The sequence below is a fragment of the Poecilia latipinna genome, unplaced genomic scaffold (assembly GCF_001443285.1).
Source record: "Poecilia latipinna isolate Pla-1442-1.1 unplaced genomic scaffold, P_latipinna-1.0 Scaffold1866, whole genome shotgun sequence".
Classification (NCBI taxonomy): Eukaryota; Metazoa; Chordata; class Actinopteri; order Cyprinodontiformes; family Poeciliidae; genus Poecilia; species Poecilia latipinna.
Window position 1 is genome coordinate 97,498 of NW_015114482.1, and position 26,231 is coordinate 123,728.

Sequence of the window (26,231 nt, forward strand, 5' to 3'; positions counted from 1 at the left end):
ATATATATATATATATATATAAGTCAAAAAAACACAGATAAACATGAGTATAAGTTTATGGAAAAACACGATGCAGGACATGAAATTTTTAAGAATTTTTTTTTCATTTATTAGAGAAAAGAAGAAAAAAAATTGCATTTGTTGATGTGGACACTCATAGGAAGAAATGACAAAATACTCAGAAATTAAAGCTTAATATAAACTAATTTCAGCACAGAGTAAATTAACCAAATATTAACCATGAGAATTAGTGTTTATATATCACATAGCATCAAAAGCTGGGAAGAGAGAATCTCTTCCAACCAGGGAAATGAGGTGTTTCCTCACCTCATTTTCCAGGTTTTTATTGCAGAGAATTACAACAAAGATTTCAAACTTCATCATTTGTTGCCTCTGTATAACTGAATTAACTTAGAGAATTCAATTAAATGGTATGAAAATAATCTCAACTTTAACTTGGCAAAGCTTTATTTTATTTTGATGTTTCAAACTAGAAGTCAAGGAATGTTTGTGTGTTTTGTCTCGTGAGCATCACATGACTTTATTTAAACATTTCTGAATTAAAGACTCTGGAAAAGATGCATCTTTATGAAGGGGTTCTTTTCAAATTAGAAAAATTTAGGTGAAACACTAATTAAAAAACTTTCTACTGGCCCTGGACAGGTTGCCAATCCACTGGAGTTCCTCTGATTAAAGATGTCCATCAAGACCAGCATTTGAGGAGGAAGAATAAATGCTAAAGAAAGGAACGGAGTAACGAGGAGGTAAAGTTACCCAGAACATAAACCGTGACATGGTCAAATCAAACAAACCCAATCAAAAGGAAATGTGAGCAGATAATGCTTGAAGTTTAACGATGTGGTGCCTATTTATGCAAACTGTGTGATGTTGAAAGGCTCAACCCTGAGATTGTAATTAGAGTAACATTTAAAGTCATTACTGGGTTTGTCGTCATTGGGGGTTTTTTTTGCAGTAATTTCAAAGCGCATGAAGAAAAAAGCTGTCAAATCCGGTCAAAATTTATTTTCATGCTATTTAATGGTCAATTTACTGTGAAACCACGTCGTTACTTCATGTTGGGTGTATTAGAGGGAAGTCAAGCCCCAAACTAATAAAAGCAAGGCTTAGTTAAAACCCCAGCAGTTTAAAAGCCCAATAAAAGAATTTGAGGGGGATGAAAGCCATTTAACCCAATTTTACTGTGAATTTGTTGTGCACACAAAATTGATGAATTCATGGCATTCCCTTTAATGGTAACATATATAAAATATCATTTCTGTAGTAGTATGTTTGTTTATAGGAACATCCAGTGGCATTTAAAGCTTCATTTTAATCCATGTTTTTTCTGCTACAATAGAAGAATCCACTTTATATTCAATGATGTAAACTACAAAACCATATTTGGAGAAGCTAAAAGAAAAGTAAATAAAAAGCCACCCTCATGTTGCCTTTTATAATTCTTTCTGCTCACCAGTGTTCATTTATCACAGGCCCAGATCTACCATGGTGTTGAAACACACACACACACACACACACACAGACATAAAGAATCACACTGACTGAGATGACCCAAAACCAGACTGTCATTCCCCAAAACCCAAAAGCCTCAGGTCACCAAACACATTGTTTCAGGGAGACCAACAGGGACCGGTTTGGTTAAAACGGACAGACCGATGGATGAAGGGCTCCTCTGGCGCTGAGTCAACTGAGGCAGATTCATGTTTGTCAGATTTAAATCATCTTGTGACTTTCAGGCCAATAGGAATCACTGGTCTGGTTAACAATATACATAAGGGGTATGAGCAGCTGTTATATCAGCAGTTCAGGATCTTATTTTGATGAAAAGATTTAAACATGCAAAAGGGCTGAAAGAAACCCCACAGCCCAGATTTTTCTTGTTTGTTTTATGAAAACAAGACAACCTGCTGAATATCTGTCTTTACTACACAACTAGAAGCTATTTTGGAGGTTTCCGAATAATTATTTCCCAAATAAACTGGCTGAAAAGGGAGAGCAGCTTCCTCTCATAGGAGGTTTTCTATGAAGGAAATATAAATGTTTTTATTGATCGTAGCATCAAAACATTTCGGAAACTTTTAGAAAAACAATTTTTATTTTCATTTGACATGTTTTCTGTGTTTTGTTGAGCAGAAGGTAATGGGACTTTTTTTCCTTTGACACAAAGGCAGATGCTTCGGGTCATGGCAACAGGATTGCTGTGCAGCTTTAAGTTCTAATAAACACTAAACATTCAATAATCAACCAAGTTAGCTTTCACTGTTTAGGCCCAAAACATTTTTTAGGGAGTTGTCTAGGATTCTTCATTTGTTTCTGTTCTGAACTTAGAGTAAGTTTATTAACAAATGCAGGTGTATTTGTCAATGGGGGAAGAAAACCCAGTAGTGGATCCTAGAACCTCATAGAAAACTGTAAGGTTCTAAGTCTTTTGAGTCCACACCTGCACTGAAGCCTGCAGGTGAGTCAGACTGTAACAGAAGGACTACTGCCCCACTGCATGAACTTAGTTTTTGAGATGAACATTCTAAATTAACCCTATTGTGTCTTCCTTTTTTGTTTAGTGTTCTGTTTTTGGGGGCTCGTCCGGGATTCTGAGACCAAGTTGAGAGAGAGCAGTCTGTGATCTTGGTAGAATAAAAAAAGCTGGATGATGAGAAGTGGAGCCACAGCTGGACTCATGAACCGAACAAATTACAAGGTAAGATGCTTGGTTCTGTGTTTTATTGAGCAGAATGAATTCACCCGTTTGCTGGCACTTAACTGCTAAGTGGTGCAGTGTCTAACTCTAGCCCTTTAAATGCGTCTCTGCTCCAACACACCTGAATCAAATGGTTGAATTTCCTCCTCAGCAGGTAATCAGGTTTTGCAGAAGCTATTGCTTTGATTCATATCTGGCTTTTTAATTTTGCTAATAGACAACTCACTCTAAAGTCTGCAGAAATGAACTCTATAAAGTCTCCCTATTCAGACACCTAACACTGAGTTTTTCTCTCTCTCCCAATTACTTAAGTTTAAATGTTTGTAAAGACTGTGTCAACAAAAAGATGACATCATGGTGAAGTGTATATTTTATTTAAAAAACAAAAACTGATAAACATTTGTTTTTGAGGCAGCATCTTTCAGAATTGGTTAGAGCAATTTTGATACTTTTCAAGGCAGTGGGTGAGTTCTCGTAATAAAAGCACAAATGTATGCGCTCAGGTAAAAGTGTGAGACTGGGATTGCTTTGATGGACTAGATTTCTCGAGAACGCCTCCAGGGGAACCTGCAGAGGTGAGTTCATGTGAGCAACAGCAGACGCTGTTTCCCAGGGGTGTGATTTTAAGAAGGGGGAAACTTACCTTAAACATGTTATACTGCTGAGAAAAATGGCTTTGCAAACTAAAAACTTTAGAAGTAATTTTCGTAATTCATCTGTTAATTGTTGATGTTTTAATCATTGTCCATCCTAAAAGTTAAACATGTACAGAAACAGGGACTGGAAACATAATAAAACAATTTCAAAAAGACTTTGCTGAGCCCAAAGGAAAATTAAACACCTTCAAAAGAATTATTTTCCTCATGTCATTACAGAAAATGGTATCTTTCAACTTTCAGAGTCTCCCAAACCTTCACATTTTAAAAGCTTATAACCCCAAACGTCTATGTATTTTATTAAGATTGTGACTGACCAACACAGAGTAGCTCATATTTCCGAGCTACTTTGACTTGCAGATGGCATGAACATAAATTCACCATTAAAAACTGAGGTATTCAAAGCCTCTGAGCCAATATTTTGTGTTTAAGTTACGGGTGCAAGACTTTTAGGTTATGTCTTCAGCAGCTTTGTGGAGTGAGCAACTTCACAGGACGGCTGCAGATACGCAGAGACTGAACTATGAACAGGTGAGCTAGGTTTGATGATCATGTGAATTCTGAAGGAAATGCATTAGATTTTGTCTTGGGGGATTAAAATGCACACCCTTATATAATTTTTGGGTTTTTATTAGATAAAAAAAATCATTATGGGTTTGATTGTGAAGCTTTTATTCCCTTAAAGTATTCTCAAATAAACACAAAAAGAAAGCAAGGGACCAGTTTGGAAAACAATACATGAAAGAAGAAATCATAAAAACCCTGTTATAAGTTATCATCTTGTGGCCAGAGATAATATTACTGGTGTGATTCCCTCCATCTGTTTCAGTATGAATGGCAAAAATTAAAATTCTTCAAGTTTCAAACACATTTCCAAACGGGGTTATTTGTAGAGTTATGGTGCATTAAAATCTGTCAGTCAATGACTAATATGGGAGTGATGGAGAGCTTTGATGTCCGGCGTAGCGTCCCTCCATCTGGGAATACGAGGAATGCTTTAAGCCCATTACCCACTCTTCCAGTCCAATTGGAGCTACCGCAGCCTGGGGGAGGACATAAGAGCTGCCCCCGTCATCTTTCAAAGCTCTTATGCCTTTAATTTGTTTAGACAAACAGCCCAAAACATGTTGGCCCCAACAGTGGACGAGCCTGGGGTTGAGGAGCTGAGTCTGGCTCCTAAATAAGACTTTGCACCCATCAGAATATCTAAGTTCCAGTTTAAGCTTGAGGAAACTCTCCGGCTGTCACCCCAGTCTGTCCATTTCTTCCTCTGGGAATCGTCTGTTTGAAGTTGTCGCAGCGGCACCTCCACCCTGATGGCATGCACGATATGAGGGAAAGAGTTTGTAAATGATGATGCAGCTGCAGCTAAATTAGAGGCTTTCAGAGCTCTGCGCTGAGCGCCAGATTGTACGGCTGTGTCGGCGTCAGCAGGTCAGAACATTCTCACACTGCGGTCGTACAGCATGACGTGGACGTAGAGGTCCGACTGGAGGAGCGTCCCACTGGACCTGGACTGAAACCAGACAACACGGCTTCATTTGGACAAAGCAGATCAGTGAGTTTTATGAGCTTGGAGGATGTTCTTATTTAGACAATTTCTGTAAATCAACCAAGATTTACAGAAACACATGTAAAACACATGTAATCACAAATAATCAAGTTTATTTGTATGGCACATTTCAGCAACAACGCAGTTCAAAGTGCTTTACATCATAAAAACACAAAAATAAAAGGTAATAAAAACATCATACAGTCACCAATGGAGAAAGCAGAGACGAACGTAACATAAAAGATGCTGAAAGTACAGCGGAGTCACTCGGGAGGCGTAAACCCTTCTTTGATTTGATCCAAAAACCATCTCTGAAAGAGAAAGCGTTTGGTTTGGGTTTAATGAGGTTTTTAGTATAACTTTATTGGTGACTGTATCAAAGCTAAGGCTGCTTTGTGTATTTAATTCCTGGATCTCAGAGCTCTGAGAACTGCCTTTTAGGGCAAACACAGCTGCAAGAACGGAAGGAGGAGGTCCATTATGAAGGGTTTGCATCAAAGCATATCCGTGTGTTAAAATGGCCTAGTCAAAGTCTTGACCTAAAACCAGCTCAGGTTTTTATAAGCAGGGATCCATGTGTCCGTCTGTCTGTCCATCCATGTGGAACCACAAGCAGCTGGAAGCGTTTCCTCTCAGACCATCTGTGTCATGGGACTCATTCATTGGTCAACCATCACACCCAATTTACACGTTTACCTCAAACACTCCTGTGGGTGTCGTAATGACTGAGGCGAGTTCAAAGGCGAAACAGACGGCTAAAAATGACTTCATCACCGGAGTCGGAAACTCTGGTAAACGGCAGACCTCCACATGATCGGGAAACCAAAATGTTTCACTAATGCTCACATCATCGAAGGAAAACTTTTCTGTCAGCTCCTTTTTCCAGTCAAACCAAATGAACCACAGAGATAAGAGAAGCCCTTCACCATCAAACCCACATTTCTGGCCGCAGCAGAGCAAGCGGTCACGGTTTAGCAAAAGCAGAAAAGCAAAGCGGGTCGGATTTAGCCTGCACTTCAAAAACACAAAATGTCACCAATTATTTTTGTCTTGTTTCTAGTTAAAGTGTCCTAGTATGTTAGACAATGCTAACTTATGAGTATATATTCTGTAAGATGTAAAAGCACAAAAGATTTTGATGAAAACTACTAATCCCATGGGAAATTATTTCACTCTTGGGAAAAATGTTGTTTTAAGTGAAATAATCTGCCTGTGGAACTAATGCGCCTCTATCAATATGAAGGAATTAATTACTTAAAACAAGCTCCTATATCTTACTGAAAAGTTGCTTGTAAGTTAATTTTGTCTTATTTTAACTGCACCAAGATATTTGCACCAGAAACTAGACCAAAAGAGCTCGTCTAGGTTTAGTGTTTTTGCAGTGTGAAATGTGAAGACGAAGCTGCAGACGGAGGGTTAAAATCTGGACGCTTCAGGGCTGAGCCGCGCTGCGTTTCTGGACACGCGGGTGGTTTGATGTCCCTGGCTTCCTGCGCCTTCCATCGCTTGTGTTTTTAATAGACGGCTGGTCGGGGCGGGGCTCGACCGCAGCTAGAACACTGTGCTGCCATTTTGGCCTCAAAAACGCAGTCCCCACAGCTCTGTCTGCAATTTCAAAATAGTTCGGCCCCACCAACTGCTTCCCTACCCCCCAGCAAAGAGGGAGGCAGGAGGGAAAATAAGAGCCGTCCCAGTGGGCCGTTATTCTGCAGAGGCCTCCGCCTGAAGGAGAGCGTGGAGGAAGCACCTGCCTCGACCTCTTGACCCTTCGCTCTGTGTGCAGGTGGAAAGCAAATATGATTCCTTCATCGCTCTCAGCTTCTCCAACTGATATCTGCAGCTTGTTAAAAAGCTTCAGTGCCTAAAACTTAGGGGCCAGTGAGATAACATAGGGCCGTCACTGTAACATGCTCTGTTTGATAGAACACTGGCTTTAAAGACAAAGTGTGCCTGGAAGCAAACTGGATCTGATAAGAACTTTTACTTCCCAGAAACATTTTAACAGCCATGCAGCAGGTGGCTGGTCTGATTACGGGGGCCTGAGCCCCAGAAGCAAAGCAGCAGAGACACAATTCTTACCCGAGGATTCAGCATCGTTTTGTCCCTCTTGCTCTTGAAGAGAAGTCCGTTTGGGTCGTCATAAATCACCTCAAAGTTGGGGCTGGAGTTGGAGGTGGACGTCTGTGTCTTCCAGTTGTAGTAGCTGTGAAGGAAACGGGGAAGACAACCGAGTCTTTCAGGAAGGTTTTAAATGAAGAAAAACATGGCTGCCAGCTGGTTATGAAGATCTCATCAGTAATCTTCTTCTCCTAACTGACCATCACAGTAGTGAATTGCATAGTGGATACTTATGAAGGACCTATTATACAAAAAGTATATTTTGCATGTTTTTATGCTTCCTTTTAGTAATCAAATGCTTCTAAAAACAACCCAAGCTCTTAAATCCACCCAGACAGTATTTGGCAAGAGGTTAAAGTTTTTGGTGTCTGGAAAATGAGCTGTTTCAAAAACTTCCTGATTACTCAGTCCCACTGCACCGTTACCTAGCAACTCAAGCTGACTCCCAGCATATAATTGGTCAGCTGGTTTTTCCGCTGCATGTGCTGTACAATGGCTGCTGGAAAAGACAAGTGCTTTGTTGTTAACTTAACATCCAGAAGCCACTTGCTGAATTCTTGTTGGTTGTGCAGGAGGCTCCACTTCTGCTTTTCAAAGATGTACGGTTGTATAATTGTGCATCTGTTTGCAGCCATTTCCACGAGTGTAAACGTTGCGTTAAGGGGCGTGGCCAGCAGCAGCTTATTTAGATTTAAAGAGATAAGACGCCGTAAAACGGCTCATTCTGAACTGAGCAGAATAAAATCTCATTATCTGATTTTGTGCAAAAAATGTTATGAACTAACCTAACTTGCTCAAGGAAGCTTAATAAAACGATTTTATTGATCTTATGGAGTACAAAACAACATCTTTTGATGTGGTGAATTTTTTGCATTTTTCTGTGTGGACAAATTTGTCATTTTTCAGTTACGTAGTGGGACATAGCACTGGCATTACCAAGAAAAATTAAAGAAAATTTAGTGCTTTAATTAACTATTTTTATTGTTAAATTTACAGTTAAATTCATTATCTGGAATAAAGAAAGTATTTTGTTGTGTATGTGTAGGTCAGAGCTTTATAAAACCGAAGATCAAAAATGTCTAAACATTTCTGGTGCATTTTTTCTGATTTATTTAAGAAAAAGTCTGGCTCCAGTGCAGTTCGATCTAAAGACATGACCTTTGAACAGCAGTGCATTCCAAAAAACATAATTTTAAGAGAATCAAACTGAGACAGAACATATCGTTCTGTTGTAACATAGCTCTGCTTTAGAGTTTTAAGATGCATCGGTATCGGTAGACATAGGATTTTGTGAAGAGAAATCTGCCAATTTGAATAAAAAATGTAAAAAAGGTCCCAGTGCAAATAATATATTTTGCACAACTCTTTAGGGTTTATCAGAAAGAAACGGTGGATGAACCCAGAAGAAGAGAATAAAACACGGAGCAGTAATCTCCACTGAGATTACTGCTCCGTGTAAAGAATATCCGTCAGTCAGATATTCTTTATCAGAGGTCGAGAGGTTAAAAAGCTGTTTCCAATTCCATGTGCAGGGCACCAAATCCAGGCTGAAGCTGTGACTAATCAGCAAGTGAAACCAAAGAATGGCTTCAATTCCAGAATAAATGACTGATTAATTCACAGCGTCCGATTCAACTCGCTCAGCTCCCAGCTCCTCAGGAGCAGAGATGATGTTTCTAAAGGGACAGGAATATTAATAAATCTGTTTTTCTCTATTTTTTGATGATTTCAGATCGAAAGATTTGTTTTTGTTCTTTTGTTGAGAAACAACCTCTGCTTCGCATTCTTCAGCCGTGGAATTGGCAGCTCTTCCGTCTTTGTTGACATGAAATATGATGCAGGTTTGGAGGTGAAAACATCTCATTACTGCAGGTTTTGAACTCTGCGTTGTTCCCTCTGTGGGCCTGGACTCCATTCCTCTTGGCAGGTAATGAGAAACCTAAGGACACGAGTCTTGAAAATTATTTTAACTTTGTTAAAAAAAAAAAGTAAATTAATGTTAAAGAAGGTCAGGCTGAGGTAAAAAGCTCCTTCTGGTTATAATTTATTACACTGATTTGGAATAAACAAGTGCATCAAAACATTTATATTTGCATTACTGTTCTCTGCTCTGAAACGGTTCATATTTTGTGCAGGAACATGTTAAAACATTCCAACAGGATAAATTGCAAAAAACCTGAACATTCCCTTTAACTTAAGCATAAAGAAGATCTTGAATCCTGATTTCTTAGAATCCAGATGTTATGAACAAAGATAACATTTCATGTTATTTATTTTCACATGCTTATGTGGCTGATTTAGGGAAATGTTGCATTGAAAACGACAGTAGATGATTTTAAATTAAAGCGTTTCTAAGCTCAGTTGTATTTGTATTTTTGAATTTGAATTGAAGTAACTATGGAAGAAAACCCCTAAAAAAACAATCTGACTTTATGTTGTTACTGGAAAACTCTGCAGGTCAGATGTCAGAAATGAAGATTATAAACTGGGATTTTTTCCAGTTTTCTGGGACTCATGATGATGTTGGGTTCTGGTACCAAGCATTATTCTGATGTTACGCTTAGCACTTCAGTGTTAGCAAGTATTCAAACAAAAAAAACAAAAAAAAAAACTCTAAGCGACTTGATTTAAATTTCAGAAACTCTCTTTGGTCTGCTGCAGTGGTGTTTATTTAAAAAGTAAAATCTGCTGTGACTCATTAAAACCTGTCCATAAATACTTATCTGCATCTGAGACATAAAAAAGGTTTTCTCCAAGAAAAATATTCAACTTCATAACTACAAATTACAAGAAAAGATTTGGTCCAAGGAATACATTACATACTCATGCGGCTCTCCAAAACCTCCCTGCCTCACACTAAGCAATTTTAGGAAATGTAAATAAATATTTTGCAAAGCAGTCTGCTGAATTAGCTCTGAAAATGGGTCAGGTCTGAGCTCAGTTCTGGTCTCCAGGCAGGACGTTTTCATTTATGAGAGTCTGGGTTACTCAGATTTGGTTTAATTTGCTGTTTTTATTTTTTGGTTTGATGTCGGCTTCAGTTGTGCTCCGGTTGAGTTTAAACGTCTTTCGTTTTCAGTCGTTGCTGCCACTTTATTTTATTTGTAGACTCAGTCTTGTTCTGCCCCACCTGCCCTTGATTTGTAATTATCTCTCCTGCATCATTTAGTCTTTTCTTCCTCACTATAAAAGTCGTGTGTTTCTCATGTTGCTCAGGATTCGGTTGGGTTTGATATGAAGTTCTTTGTGTTCAGAACCAAAGCCTACCACACTGTACTTAGGAAACCTAAACACTGTTCTTCTTAAAGAAAAAACATCTGTTGATCTTCAAGGTTCTTATTTGGTTTAAATTTAAAATACTTAATTACAACCAGAAAATATTTGAAAGGACTTCTAATGAGCAGATTATCATGAATAAATAAAACAGTCAAACTTTACACTGCACTTTGTGTTATATTGGATATTACTAGGAAACTGGAACTAAAATGTATATTGTCTAGCCACCTAAGTCCATTTTGTTTTGCTCCTTTAACTTGTTGAGATTATGCTAACGATGATGGAAGGTTTTCTGCTCTGAAAGGTTTAGGCCTGCGACTGGAGAAAATACACACATTTTTGGTGTTGAATGGAAACTATCTTCACAAAATTAGTGTTTGTGTTTTTTGTCATATATCCACTTTATTTTTATTTAACATTTATTTCACCAAGAAAACCCTGTTGAGATTCAAAATCTCTTGCGAAAGAACCCTGACCAAGACCGGCAGCGGCGCAGAGATTACAGAACATTCACAGCAAAAACAGAAAACGTTAACACTGTCATAAATCGATTAAAGGATTCCTCTGTGGAAACATTTACAGACAGATGATTCATTCTCAAAATCAGTAAGAACAGCCTTAGAAACATTTAGTGACAACAGATCCTTTAAGTTTATGTATTTCTGCAACTGATTCCAAGAAGATGGAGCAGAAAACTGAAAAGATTTCTTTCCAAGTTCAGTTCGAACTTTAAGCACCGAAAGCAAAAATAATTTCTCACAACAAAGAGGATATCCTCCTTTCTATTTATAGGCCAACACATAATTCACTAAATCCAATCAAAGTGGGTCGAAGAAGCACCAAAGGTTCAGCTTCCTTTACCTTACGCTTCAGATTCCAGAACATGTGACAACAAATAGGTTCTGGTGCTTCAGTTATCGGTCAGCACTTCCTGCCAGCCGTCAGTTTCCTCTCCAGGAAACACATTCCCTGTCTGCTCCCAAACAGTCGCAACCATGCAAGGAAATACACTGATGCATAAAATTATAAGGTTTGACAAGACCGGAGGCCTGGTATTCTGGCCCAGATGCCAACAGATCTGGTCAGAATAGACTGCTGCTGTCCCACTTCTGAAACACAAGTCGATCCGTTTTTTTTTCCCCTTAAAACTCAGATGAAAATTATGTCGTCTGAACCTTTACTTTCAGACGTATACATCCTTCCTGTCCTCCTAGATTAGCTCTGACAGAGCTGCGGGGGCCATTTCTACAGGAATACCATGCAACAATTAACATTTTTTTGGTAAGCCACTTTTATTCCACGGTGACCCGCCTACATTTGCAAGAGTGAGATGTGAGATATTTTTAAGATGTGAGATCTCTTACGGCTGAACATAAAAAAAAAGAAAGACTTTGTTGCTCTCCTATTTGGACATGTTTTATTGGACCCACTTCCCCTACTGTACTATGTGAATGGTCGCAAAGGCAGCTAGCTTCCCAGTCGGTGACGAAGAAAGCTCGAGCAGCTGGATGGCACCACACCCAGACACATGGACCAGTAAAAGTCTGAGAACCTGGATTTGGTGGAAACTGTGACTGTTTTCACAGCCTGGGTTCCTGCTTCCCGATGCATTTACCATGACTGTGTGACATGTGCGCTCTACTCTTTCACTTTCCATAGTTACTGTGCTCAGCTCTATTGTTATCTCCAGGTGCTCGTTTTCCAGAGGAACGTCAATAGGAGCTGGATTATGAGAGTGGATTGTATAATTCATCAGAGTAAACACCATCTTAGTTTCCGCTGTACAATGTTTATTTCTGAAGTTAAGAATAAAACAGGGTCTCTGCAAGTCAAATTTCAGACTTTTTAAGACCTTGAATTAAATTTAAGGCAGAAAAAAAACAATAAATCTAGAGAATGGTTGGGGGATAATGCTTGAATTAAATTAGTTTAATAAAAGAATAAACAAAGTTGTAAACCCGGAAAATAAACTTAAAACAAAAGCAAGCAAAAGAAGAACAGTAGTAAAATATATTTACACATTCAAAAGAATGGGCGGAAGTATAAACTTATTCTTACACCCACCCCCCTTACATCAGTAGCATCATCTAGTAAATTACAATACATGATAACTAGGATAACATTATCTCTTCATTTTACAATCAAGAATAGCAAAAAGTGAGATTTAAGGGTCTGTATAATGGCTGCTGGCAGCAGTTTGAGCTCCTGCACAGCTTTAACCCCCGCAGTGCCAAGATGTCTTCCACACAATGAACTTATAGCATCGAATGGGTTGAAGTGAGTCAATAACAAAGCCCAACATCATCCAGTCAACTGGCAATAAATTTGCATCTATAGATGGATGCAGAAAAGCTAACGAGCTAACAACAGTACATTAGCAGCTAGTAACCGGTCGCTTCAACCGCCTTGAGTCATAGAACACAAAAATGTCTGTTTTTGCCTGGCAGACAAATTACATATACATATTACATATGAGTGATGCCAAATTTAAGACCTGTGGTGAATGTATTTAAAGCCAACTTACTTTTTAAGGAATGTATTTAAGACATTCTAAGGCCTTAATTTTAAATACTTTTTAAGGATGCACAGACACCCTGTAAAACAAAAACACTTACTGTTAAAGGTGCCATCAGCCCATTTCAGCTGAAGCTCTGATGTGAACATTTCATATTCAGGGCCTTTTTCAGGTTCAGATTCTCATCCTGACAGCTTCGCTCTCGCCTGCTCAGGCCTGATGCTGCTCTGCTGTGAGCTGGAGGCCACGGCTTGAAGAGGGCAACAGAACCGCATCAAACAAAAAGCAGAACTCATTCACTGAGGCTCATAAACTATAAACCGTCCCTACAGCAACAGCACCTGGACAAAAAGGTTCAGTTAGAACTGAAGACTGACATATTTATTATTATTGGACCTGTATGTTTTGTGGATTTTGGCCTAACACACTGAATGACATTCTCAGGAGTCGTATGCAGCTCTTGGATATGTCTCCAAGAATTAGAGCGTTTGCAAATTGTAATCTAACTTCCAATATTGTCAGCGCAATGCTTTCTTCCTCTCTGAGTTCTCTGTCCCACCATGACGGTACTGTACTTGTTTAGCTTCTCTGGCGGTTCTGAGGTTCCTCTCTTGGGTCTGAAACCCGGGGTTGGGCAACAAATCAACAACAATTTATATCGCGACAGACAAGCGATCAATATTAATAGATATGTCCAAATACAATGTTCAGTAATTTCACTGAACTCCAATCCAGAACGGCTTCAGCTGCTCCACCTCTCACAGTGAGCTAAGTTTTTAACATTTAATTTACCCCTGGGATCAATAAAGTATTTGTGAAATGAATTTGAACTGCTTAGATGTGAAAGTGGAGTTGAGTGAAAGGAAGGAATGAGCTCTACAACAGCTCTAGAGGAAACTGGATAAAACAGGAAATGTCACTTCACCAGTATCTCAAATATCCAAATATAAAATCCTTATATGGTTTTTCAGCCATATTGTCCAGCTTATAACCCGTCTCCTTCTTAATGGCTGGATATTTCAGTCCTGTCTCTGCACATGGAACCTTCAGCCATCTTGAATAGAGCAGAACGATGAACCAGACACGTAAATGTTTCTGAGATGTTGCCTGATTTCTTTTGGACTTCTCCTGATGTAACACAAGTGTAGTGGTGCAGGAGTTAAGCACAGCCCACATAAAGAGGCTTTAGTCTGCCGTCGCAGGTTCGATTCCTGGCCTGGTGACCTTTGGTGCCTGTCTTTCCTTACTCTCATTACCTACTTTCCTATCTTAGCACTTTCTAATAAAGGCCATTAGAGTAAAAAAAAAAACCTTTAAAAGGAAGTGCTGTGTTTGAGGCGTTACCTTGAGACACATTCCCAGTCTGTAAACTTCTGAGTTTTTACATTTAGCAAACATGAATCATTTTGACAATCCTGACATAAAACCGGAAACATTTAGTTTGATTTAACGTCAGACACCGAGGGGAAAAGGGTTACATGTCTTATTTATGAAGTTTATGTAAATATATGGTTTCAACTGCATATATATTTAGAATATCTGAAATATACACAGCTGCTTCCAACCACAGGATAACATAGTCGGATTCATGTTTCGTCATTACTGAGATTTGTCTCTGGAGTTGATTTTTCCTGTCGTTTGGCTCTGAATAGATGAAACTCCACTGCTGCCTTCATGACATCCATTAGCGGTACGTTCACACACTGAGGACAGACAGCAGAGAGACAGCTGGGTGGTAGCGACTGTCCCTCTGCAGGCTAATGGTGCTCTGACTGAGAGAGGTTAAAGGTCAAACGCTGTTTGCCTTGAAATACACAGATGACAAGGCTTCAAGACATATCATGTCTGGATATGTGTGTTTACACTTTGATGGAAAGATGCACTAATAACAGTCCTTGACATTTTACAAGCTTTTCTATTAAAGCTTGTAATAGAATTTCTGATATCAGGACCAAATTATACAAACAGAAAAGCCTTGATGCTGAGGAACGCTGCATAAATCTATCCAAACATATCAGCTCTGAGAACAAACAGTACAACAAGATTTAACCCCGAGGACCCAGCCTGTGAAGAGCGTGCGTGCCATGTGTGAAGGCTAACAGAGATGACATGCGTTCCGGCTCACCAGCAAATATTTATGGAGTTGGCGATCTGCACCGTGATAAAACGAAAAAACACCCCCCATGTTAAAGCTCGGACACGATAACCTGAAACCGGGCTCGCCAGATCACAACTGGAGCTGGAACAGCTTCTCTTTTGTATTAAAACTTAATAAAACGGGACAGCAGAGCAAATATTTTCATAGCGGAAAACGAAGCCAGACGCACAGGTGCACTGCAGAGGCAGAGCGTGGAGGCAACGTGGGTTTGGCTCCAGAACAAGCATGAGCGAGCTGAGCCTTCACATGCAGCGGCTCTGTCTGTTGTCAAATGCGCACAATGTTGGCAGCGCGTTCAGAACTTAATTATACATAACAGCTTTTCAATAAGTTGGCTAAATCGGAAACATTTGTCGAAATAATAACGATAAGGCAAGGGTTGACTAAACACTGGGACCAAAGAGAGGGAACGATAAAGAGCCAGAGGAGGGGAGCAGGCAGTGCACAAACAGATGGTCACTTTGCTGGTGAACATTAGACATCAGAGATGCTATAGGCACATCTGGAGTGGCAGGAAGCAGCATGCACAGAGCTGGAGATCTGGCAGTTAATTAGACATGGTTCAGGACCTCACACTGCAAAAACAATACATCTCACCACGCAATTCTGGTCCACTTTCAACCCAAATATGAAGTAAGGCAAAACTAGCTAACAGGTGACTTTTCAAAAAGACATAAGAACTTTCTTTAAGGCTATAATTTCTTAATACTGATGAAAAAGTACTAGAACTAGTGGAAATAATGTCCCAGTGGAACTTAAAATATGTTCCTAGATCTTGCTGAAAAGTTACTTTTAAGACGGTTTTCTTATTTCCAGCATACTAACATATTCACATGAGAAAGTAGATCAAAAAGTGAAATAATCTGTCAGTAGAACAAGACATTTTAACTTAAAAACACTTTGGTTTCCCTAGAATGATCCGGAGTGTGTCGATGGGGAGAGGGACGTCTGGGTTTCTGTTGTTGACCTGTTACCTTGGCAACGCACTTCTGATCAGTTAGTATTTAACTGATCAAGTTGGCACCAGCCAAGAAAAAGTTTGAACCTACAAAAAATCAAAGTTTGTTGCTATAACAAACATGGAAATGGTTTGCCCTAATGATAGTGAACACTTGGAGCAGGACATGGTCGAAAAGGTTTGACTTGTTTAAGGAACGCTACGAGCTTGGAGAGTTTGGTTATGCTTTGTTTCCACTGAGCGGTACGGCATGGGCCGCTGCAGCTCAGCAGGCTATTTTATGGTTTCTGCAGGTTTCATCAACTCAAATTTGAGACTTTTTAAGACCATTATGAAATACATTTAAGACCGGTATCTCAACAAAAATGTACAAAAAAAATTGCATATTTCATATTGTAGTAGCATCATTTTTTTTTTTTTTTGCACAGACTCAATGCTGCATTGCATGGTTTGGCAACAGAAGTGAACCAGTGGCAAAGATGAACGTCATCCCGCAAACTGCAAATTTGCACTTACCCAGGACAGATGCAAAAAGCTAGCTAGCTAATTATCATGGGTCACAGAAATCAACAAAAATGTCTGTGTGACTTAAAAGTTTCAATGTCAGAAAAGTCCATGAGAAAAACAAGGAAATGATTAATTAGTTTTGCCACAACAAAATTGAAGACCTGTGATTAATACATTTAAGGTCATATTTTAATTCTCCTAATGAATGTAAGACATTTTAAGGCCTTAATTTTAGATGCATGAATTTAAATTTTTTTAAGGATGTGCAGACACTCAGTATTTTAGAGTCTTGTTCAGGAGAGCATTTCCACCACCAGCTAGTTTAATCCAAACGCTTAACGTCGTGTCATGCTAGTGGGACGACAAACAAGTAGCAACAATTTGTCTCCTGCATGTCAGTGATAAGCAATGACATTTTTCTGTCCCCCAATCAGTGAACTGTGTGATGCCAGTAGCTCCACCCTAACCAAACCACACCTCTGTCCCATGGGCCTACAGTTGAGCTTAAATTTAGTCAATTAACCTGTCAGATGCTTACAAAGTGACGACATCATCATCTGGGCTTTCCCAACATCTCTTTACACTTTAAATTGAAAGATAAACTCATATTATTATGTCATTCAGAAAATATAAAAAACTGTTAATCCTAAATGACTCAAAGCAGAAAAGGTTTTAGTCTGATTTAATATCAAACATTGAGGAAAATCATATGTTTTTTCCATCGATGTTAATATCTGGTTTCAGCTGCGTATCATAGATCCAGAACTGGAACTACTAGTGAAAATCCATCATATATTATGGAGCAAAAAAAAAAAGAAAACATTTTTAAGATATTAGATATAAATTTTAATGTCAAAAGAGGAAGTAGAATTGAGACATGAACCTATCCACCCTTTCTTGATGGAGGTGGGATGTGTAGGCAGGAGCTGGCGCTGGTGTCACTGCTCTGTGCTGTTTGTGGCTGTGGAGGAGGAGGAGGAGTTGGAGGGACGGGATTCAGAGTCCTGCGGTGGGAGGTTTAGTGCACCGAGTGGGCAGCAGCTCCAGCATCTGCTCCCTCTTAGCGGCAACCACACTGTGTGTTATTGTTCCCGACAGAGACCAAAAAAGTCACGGGGGGAGGCTGAGACGGGTGGAGGAGGAAAGGAGGAAGAACAGATAGCGGAGAATGACACATGAGCTACAAGAAGTTAAAAAATAAAGACGGAGAGAGAGATGTGTAAGTCTGATCAAGTCGGGTTTTGAAAGCTGGAGACTGAGGCGGCGTGTGAAGGCATGTGTCACCCCAATGGGAGGGAAGGGAGACCTGATGAGGGGGGAAGCCTCATAAAAGCATCATTAGGGAGTCGGTTGTACCTCCAGGCATACTCGTCCAGTGACTCACATCTACGGGTTGTTGGGGAGGAGGAAGAGTTCACGGCCACAAGATGGGTGTTTGGGATGAACACAAGGTGAGAAACTGATAAATAAAACAGTCCATCACACTATTTTTTTATCTTTCAGTCGGGTGTAAAACTTTATCCACAATACAATGTTTTAATAAAGACTCCAAATATTACAAAATAAACGACTGACTAAATCCAGGGTGTCCAACTCAGAATGAGTTGGCATTTTTCATATTTGACAGCTATTAATAAATTGAAAACCCTGGAGGTGAGAGAGTAAACCTCAGAAAGTACTGAGCTGCAGCCCTGAATACAGCAGAAATGTCCTTTATTCTCCCTCAGTAGGGAAACTCAGGTGTACCAGGAGCATGTATGTTCACGTAAATATAAAAGAGACTGTGAGGCTAAATTTACAACAGAAGAAAATGCCATAGTTATTACTCAATACGCTCAGATTCAAAGAACTGGGCAACAGAGTAGGATCAGTTAAAAATGTGCAGACTGTGAATGCATATCTGTATAGAAATCAACGAAAGAAATGGACAAACTATGGAAAACGGCAAGAATGCAAACATATAAAATCTTACTGCTGCTGTGAAGAAGGACCTGCGATAACGCTCCTTTGTGCCCCCAGGACGGCGCAATCTGCACGCATGGAATGGTAACATTGTCTAAGATTTTATTAAGATGTTAGTGAATTTTGTTTCTTCAGGAATTGACTTCTTCAGGAAACCCTGGAGAAGATCCAGAATTCGCTTGAGGGACAAGATATCCCATATTTTTGTTTTAACTTTAATATAAATGGAGCCAAAAACACCCAAGAACTTTTACCCAAAGGGAGACAGACACATTAATCCATTCAGTCAACTTGTCTCAACACAGTAAGTGTTTTTGAAGAAAGGTTGACTCATAGAATGAAAAACTTTTTCCATCCTTGCAAACTTGGATGGGGAGTTGGTGTCCATCTCCACAGATAACCAAACAAAACAATCAACCCAAGCAAAACAGGACGTTTTTTTTTACTAGCACATCTTCTTTCATCTGAAATACTTTGTTTCTTTCATTAATGTTTTTTGTTTAGTTGGTCATTAAGCTGCTGAAAGTAATTGATGTTGCAATAAAATTAGTTCTGAGTGATTAGCTTTCAGCTGGAGGATTTTGGACTGGTTCTGTCTAGAAGCTGTTGCAAAATGACATCACCTCTGGCAGCTTTCAAACTAAATGAGCTGAGAATCTGAAGGGGGCGATGAAATAAGAGAATAAATTGCTGTTTTTAATCAACAGTAAACAGAAACTTTCTGTTAATATTTACAGAACGGAAACGTTTCTGCAGCCAAAATACTGAACTGCTGATTTCTGATGCCCTCGTACACAATGTGTTGATCCACAAATGTATCCATTATAATACTGACTTTCACTATTTTATTTTGAACATATATGGATGTAATATTATATATTTTCATCTGTAACTGTTAAAATTTTGACAAATACTAAAATATCTAGTATCTACCAGTAGGTGGTGACACTGTTGGCATTTGAATGTTGTATATGTGTAAGAAACCTTAGAAACAGCTGCACTGGTGGGATTTCTAGCACAGACAGTAAAGTTGGGATGGCGTGACGTCTGCTGCAACATCATGTTTCTGAAAACTGTTAATCAAGTCAGGATTCAGATCGGTGCCGCTCATTTTACCCTTTCACCATGTTGTGTTTGCGTACTTTCAGTTATGTTGTTCTAAATTTTTAAAAGGAACTATCAACCATCCATCACAGGACAAACCACCATGGGTGCACACACTCCCACAGTCATTTTTGTGGACTGTGGGAAGAAGCTGGAGTACCCAGAGAGAAACCACGCATCCAGAAAGACCCCAAGCTGGGATTTGAACCCGAACCTTCTTGTTCCAAGAGATGAGGTCAGATAGAGCTGTTCTGGTTTGATCAACGGGACATGAGCTGCATTGTTTTGTCTTAATTCATTTGTAAGTTGCTAAAAGCATCTGCTAGCTGTGTAAACATAAACATGATCTCAATAAGCATCAACTGGCCTAAATGAGATCAGCACCAAACAATCTGAGGAGGGCTGCAGTTGTTGGCAGTCGACATGTTTCCATTACAAATGTGTGCAAAACTTTGTCAATATTTTGCTGATGTCCAACAAACACAATTTTGCAGTTTCGATGTTTTCATGAAATAAGAAACGCGACTAAAATCACACGAGAATAAGTTTGTTCTTGTGATAACTCAGTAAAAGTTATAACGGCGTTTGTCGTCTTGTTCTTCATGGTTTGCGCCAGTAGCAACATCTGCTTGTTGATCATGTGACTTGTGTGATGTGAAGAAGTGTTTCCATTGCTCATCCTGCACCAAAGGTTTTTTTCAAGACTGGCATGCTTCCATTAAGAGAAGTTCTCTAAACAGCCCTTAGCTGTGGGTGTGCAAGTAGTTTCTCAATTTTCTGATTCTTCTGTTTAGTATTGAGCAAACAACTTATGTGTAATTGAGATACTTTTTGTAATAGAGCTTCTCTGAAGGTTAAATTCTAAATATGCCTTCATTTGAACCTTTTAGGCTGTTCTACCCGTCTGTCAGCGGGGTTAGACGGGTTGTCTGCCATTTGGCTGAACTCCTAACTAAATTATCTATTAACAGTCATTCCCACCTTTGGCCAGTTGTGTTTGTCCTTTTGGGATTTCTCACACATATCTGACATGTTGGTAACATGTTACTGTGCACGAGTATGAGGAATGTGGGAATGGTTTTGGCTGCGGTGATTTGCTGACAGCCGTCTGTGTACACAGGGCCGATGATAGAACGAGAATTATAAAGATATAAAAATGTCTGAGCGAGGGATACGGAGAGGATTTTAGCTTACACCTGTGAGTTCAGAAGTTCATCTGCGGATTGTGCTGAAACTGTGCAACTGGCTCTGAATGCCGTGCAACCCTGTGCTCAGAGTTTCACAGATATACAGATACAGAAGTGGAGTTAATTAGCAGCAGCTGATGGAGCCTCGTGCTGCTGAAACCTCATCCAGCGCTAGCTAACACAAACAGTCTTCTCCTCAACCGGTTTTAGAAAGTGCAGTTATCTTTTCTCACTGAAGAAGCAGAATAATAAAATGCTTTTGTAAAACATCAGCTGCAGAAAATGTTTTTATATAAATCAACTGTCATTTTGTCAAATCTTTGACCGGAAAGATGAATTTGGAATGACCTTTGACCCCTTTCCTGAACCTCAATGTATTCCACTGAAACTGCATGTGATATATCAACACAAGGTAGCAGATAATTACAAAGAGAAATCAAAATGATGCAATAAAAAATACATTCAAGTAAAAATCTGAAAGGTGTGGCATGCATTTGTATTCAGCCCCTCTGATGTCCCTAAATAAAATCCACACATAAGGAAGAAGGTGCTGCAATAAGAGACCAAAATTTAACTCTTTGGCCAAAAAGATGTTCTGCAGAAAGTAATGCACCTTCCCTATGGTGGGACATGGTGGCAGCAGCATCATGCTGTGGAGATGCAAACTAAAAAACTGCATAGCACTCAAGCCTGGAGCAGACGTTTTCCTTCCATTAGGACAAGAAAATAAAAATAAAACCAAAGCTACGATGGCAAGGTTTAAATCGAAGCATTTTGAGTTAAAATGGCCTAGTCAAAGATCTAAATTTGTGTTGGTCTGCAGCATAAGATTGAAATAAAATGCATTAAAATTTGTGGTTATAACACGACAAAATGTGGAAAAGAGTTCAGGGTGAAAATAATGTTTAAAAATATCTGGATATGTGATTAGAAAAAATGTAATTTCTTCCATTAATTAACGTCTCCCATGGTGGCGCACAGACACAGCGGATCGGAAATCCTTTTATGCTTTTATTTTATTAGTATGTTCAGATCACCTACATTTCTTTTATATTTGGTTAAATTCCTGCCACAATGATAATAAAGGAATTCTGATTAGTGATATTTGTTACTTCTAATTAACAGGAAAACAAAAAAAAAAAAAAAAAAAAAAAACTCCTGCTGTACATCCTGCGCACCCTGACCCGACTCGACATCCGACCAAACTTAAAAAGGAGATATTACAATAAAATAAGACTTACCATAAATCTGAGGGTCCTGGCATGAGCCTTTTCTTTCCACAGAAATATGGTTCAAAATCTTGTGTCTTGAGCCTGTGGGTGTAGTCTATATATCCAGATACCTCCTGTCCAAGAGTATTATAATCCCTTATGAAAATGACCGACTGTAAAAGAGGAGAGAAAAAAGAAAGGAGAGCCTCTGTGTAAATCATCATGACCATTAAACCTTTTTTCTGGGGAAAGACCAGTAAGGACAAATGTCGGGGTTTTTTGGACAGATGAAAGGCATCTGGCAGGAATAGACCAATCTTAAAATACAAAGGGTCTTGTTAAATTTTGACACATGTTGAGGATAAAAATGAGTCAAACTGATGTCGTCCTGGAGAAGCCTTAGAGAGGTGGGCCGTCTGCAGAGTATCCTGCTCAGATAAGAGCGTGGGACTCCTCGGGGCCCGAATCTTTTAACTTACAGTAACTGGAGTGTGATTTCCGTTCCAACACTCCCACAGTCGGAGCAGGAAAGGCTCTTTAAATGCCATGAAATGTGAAGTTTGGATATAAAAGTTCTCGTGCAAACACCGGACATCAACAGACCTTTTTATTCACGGGCGTCTCAAGTTGTCTGGTCATATTTGAATTGTGTTGAAGATGGGACATTGTTTAGCTTATTATATTCAAATTTAGCTTGAACAAACCGGTTAGCTCATTAATCCCTAACAGGTTTCATACACTACAGGGCTCTTTAGGTAGATTTAGTTGCCTGAACTTTTAAGAGCATGCATTGTTTTTAGGTGGAAGGCAAATTGCTATTCTAATTTTGTGTTTTTTAAATAATAGCAAACAAAAAAGCTGCATTTTAATGAAAAATAAAAGCATGTTTGAAAGAGATAATGACACTCCCATATTGTTCTCTTACAAACCTGCTGTAAGGCACAGCTAAATTGAACAGATCTGAACTGAACTTAAAGGTGACTGATGCTTCCTTGAACCAGTTAGGATGTCTGAACAAAACATGTTCATTCTGCACAAAATCATTATTGGGTGATGAGATTTTGGTCTGGTTAGTTCTGCCTGACTTCACATCTGTTCAAAATCCCAACTCAACGTTAACACTCACATGTGAAAACGGTGCAAACAGATGCACAATTATGCAACTATACACCTTTGAAAAGCATCAGTAGATCCTCCTGCGCAACCGACAAGAATACAGCAGATGGTTTCTGGATGGTAAATCAACAGCAGAGCACTTGTCTTTTCCAGCAGCCATTGTACAGCGCATACGCCGGTAAAACCAGCTGACCAAGATTTCTGGAGTTCCACTCGGGTTGCTAGGCAACGGCTCAGTGCCCTTTGATTGTGACTTAGTAATCAGCACGTTTTTGAAGCAGCTCATTTTCCACGTATCAAAAAATATTAACTTATTGCCATAATAAGTTAATATTATGGTGTTGAACTGAATCTGGAGAAATTCTAACTCTATAATTAATGTATTTCACCTGTTTTTTATAAAAATGACATTTGTTGTAATTTGAAAATGTATAAATATAGTGAATTGAAATTAAATGAGCTTAAGGCTGAACACACATCCTGTCTTTTCATGCATTTTGCAGTCGATCTTTTATTTTATGGAATATAAAAGATAAATATGACCCAAGATTGTGCTTGAGCTTTGCAGATAGTGCTGGTAACAGACCAAACACACAAATCAGATGTAGAGACAATGAGTGCAGCAGGGGAAATGGGTCTGGATTCTTCAATGTAAGCATATCCTCACTATAAAGACAAGTTTTCCAGCTGCTTATCGGTGAGAGCCTCTTCAAAGTTGCGTTTAAACAACCAGTGGAAGATAAAGATGAGAAATGACTTTATCACTGGATTCAGACAAAGACATCTGGAGCCAAGTAGTTCAAAACCAACCTGGGTAAAAGCAGAACATGAATCGATCTTTTTATGTTGACTTGATAGTACAGATAACACCTGATGACAACGAACGGGAAGAACTCCCAACAAAAGACGGACTCAGGTGTGAAGAGGTTGTTTTGTCTGCCTGTTCCCACAAAGAAAATATGTTTTTCTTTCTTTTCTGACTCCTTTTGTGTTTGACATGTCTTGTTTGCTCTGAGCATGAGTAAGTCAAACTGTTCTGCTTACAGTAACACCTCCTTGCAGGATACCTCAGAGTACGGTATCCCATTTGTGTGCCTGTCAGGAGGTGGGCCCTCTGCAGGGCGGGGGCTGCAGAGCTCACAGGAAAAAACGCATCTTTCATGTTTCCATTAAGCAAATTTACTTTTGCAATAACAGTTTGCGCAGATATATAGTCAATGGAAATAAATGCACCTATAGGTAAACATATTAATAGGATTTTTTTCAGGCTACATACAGAGCTCAGTTAATTTCTTTCAAATATAAAGAGCTTAGAATAAACATATCACACTCCTATTTGCTGCTAAACAAGCACCATGAGTTTCCAGGCTGCTTGCTGAAGGAAGCCGGGGGACCTCCACTTTACACCATGGAAAACAAGCAGAGGCTTTACATCACCTGTCAACAATTATCAAGAACAGGTGCTGTGACCTCACAGGGCAGTGAGGGAGAGGCCCCGCTTTATGGCAAACATCAGTCTGGTTAATAGTCGAGACGCTGAGTGCTGCTCAGCCCCAGGTACAGATACTGGCTCATTGTTTTACTCTTTGAAATCCTCCTCATGTGTGTCCTTTAGAAACTTCACCGCTGACCTTAGGTAGAAGGTTACATAAACTAATAAGCAGTCTGGGAGAATCCTTTAATCTACAATTCAATGCAACAAAAGCATTTCAACGCCCTGCGGCCACTGCTCTCTTATGAAGACTCAAAAAATATGTTTGTTCGTTCAGAGACAAACTGTTAAACTGAACCCAGCTGACACTAACCGAGCTTCGATGAATAACCCTCCGCCTCTTTCTGCTCAGATGTGAGTTACTCCAATCCTTCAAAGCCTCATGGCTGAAAAAGATGGATTTACAAATCTGATTCAAACAGAAGCTGACGGGGGGCTGAGACGTAGTGCGCCCATCTTTGTGCTTTTGACAATGTCCTACAGGTGGGAAGTCAATGATGGCTGGACCACCTGACATCCTGTGGCATGTGTGTGTGTGTGACTGTACACACACACAGAAACCTAAACAAAGCTAGCAAGCCACAGGATGGGGTAGTGGACTCTGGCGCAGAAACACTCAGCTGTCGGTAACGTCTGTGGATGTCTGTCGCCTTTGTTTTCTCAGAGTCCTGTTGACGTTTTTTCAGCCGATGCGCTCGTCCTTTCAGCATGCTGAGTGCAGCCGATTCAACGTGTTGGAAGGACATTGGGGCTCAGAGAGCGAGATCGTTCTGCAGCTAAACTGCTCTTAATGCACAAACCCAACAGAATTGTGTCTTTTTTTAATCAGATGATTCATTCACTTGATTTTTCATTTTTATTGTGAACTGTAAAGTGCATTAATCTTATCTGAAAATCAATAATAAGGAATGTATTGATAAAGCCTAATTCTGGCATTTGGATCAATTCTCAGGATCAGAGCTAAATCTAAAATACTTCAAGGACGGCAGTTTTACCTTTATTAAGATTAGAAAAGACGTGATTTATTAATCCCAGAATTGGAAAATTATCTCAATTTGTCTTTACGTTTGAAAGCACCTACAGTAAATTATAAAAAGGTTTGCTACTTGTCTCTGATTTCTCTCTCTGCTCTTCTTCCTGTCCATCTTCTGTTGAATACAGGCCACCTGTGTCACAAATACCTTAAAAAATCCGTCTTGATGCCACATTTTTAAGCCCAACATTTGTCCAGGATTGGCTAATGCCCTTTCTACTTAATACAGATAGAGAATATGCCCTGCTTTTATTATTAGATCTGATTGATGGCATTTCAAAAACACTGGAAAGAAGCTAATATATATGCTGCTGAATGGTTACATGTGTAATTTTTAAACTGTCTTCATAGCAGCAACACTGATGACTTTTTCTTTGTTCATTTGAACCAGCTGGTTAACTAGCACAGACTTGATTTCCAGGATAGTTTATAACATTTCAAAAGGCCATTTCAAGGTCCTCATGTTAGTTTTCTTTATCAACTCCTTTGGGTTGATAAAGTGTCTCTGTCCTTTAGAAACAGACAGTTCTCTTCTGTTTTCTTGACATTTTTCAATCTTTAACAAAACACTAATTATTTGACTCCAGCTCTATAAGGTGTTTTATTAAAGGTGTTGATCAATCAATCAATCAAATTTTATTTGTATAGCACATTTCAGCAGCAAGGCATT

The 26,231-nt window shown here is 39.3% G+C and overlaps 1 protein-coding gene across 1 annotated transcript in view; it reads right to left on the reverse strand.

Moving 5' to 3' along the window:
• Positions 1-4,443: 4,443 nt before the first annotated feature.
• The window catches only part of cfap299 (cilia and flagella associated protein 299), a 75,857-nt gene continuing 54,069 nt past the window's right edge, over positions 4,444-26,231 (reverse strand). Inside the window, exons 4-6 of the mRNA XM_015014945.1 lie at positions 21,951-22,093; positions 7,004-7,127; positions 4,444-4,888 (exon numbers count right to left, since the gene is read on the reverse strand). Of these exons, the coding sequence (XP_014870431.1) occupies positions 4,808-4,888; positions 7,004-7,127; positions 21,951-22,093 (348 nt within the window). The 3' untranslated portion in view covers positions 4,444-4,807. The remainder of the gene's footprint in view (positions 4,889-7,003; positions 7,128-21,950; positions 22,094-26,231) is intronic.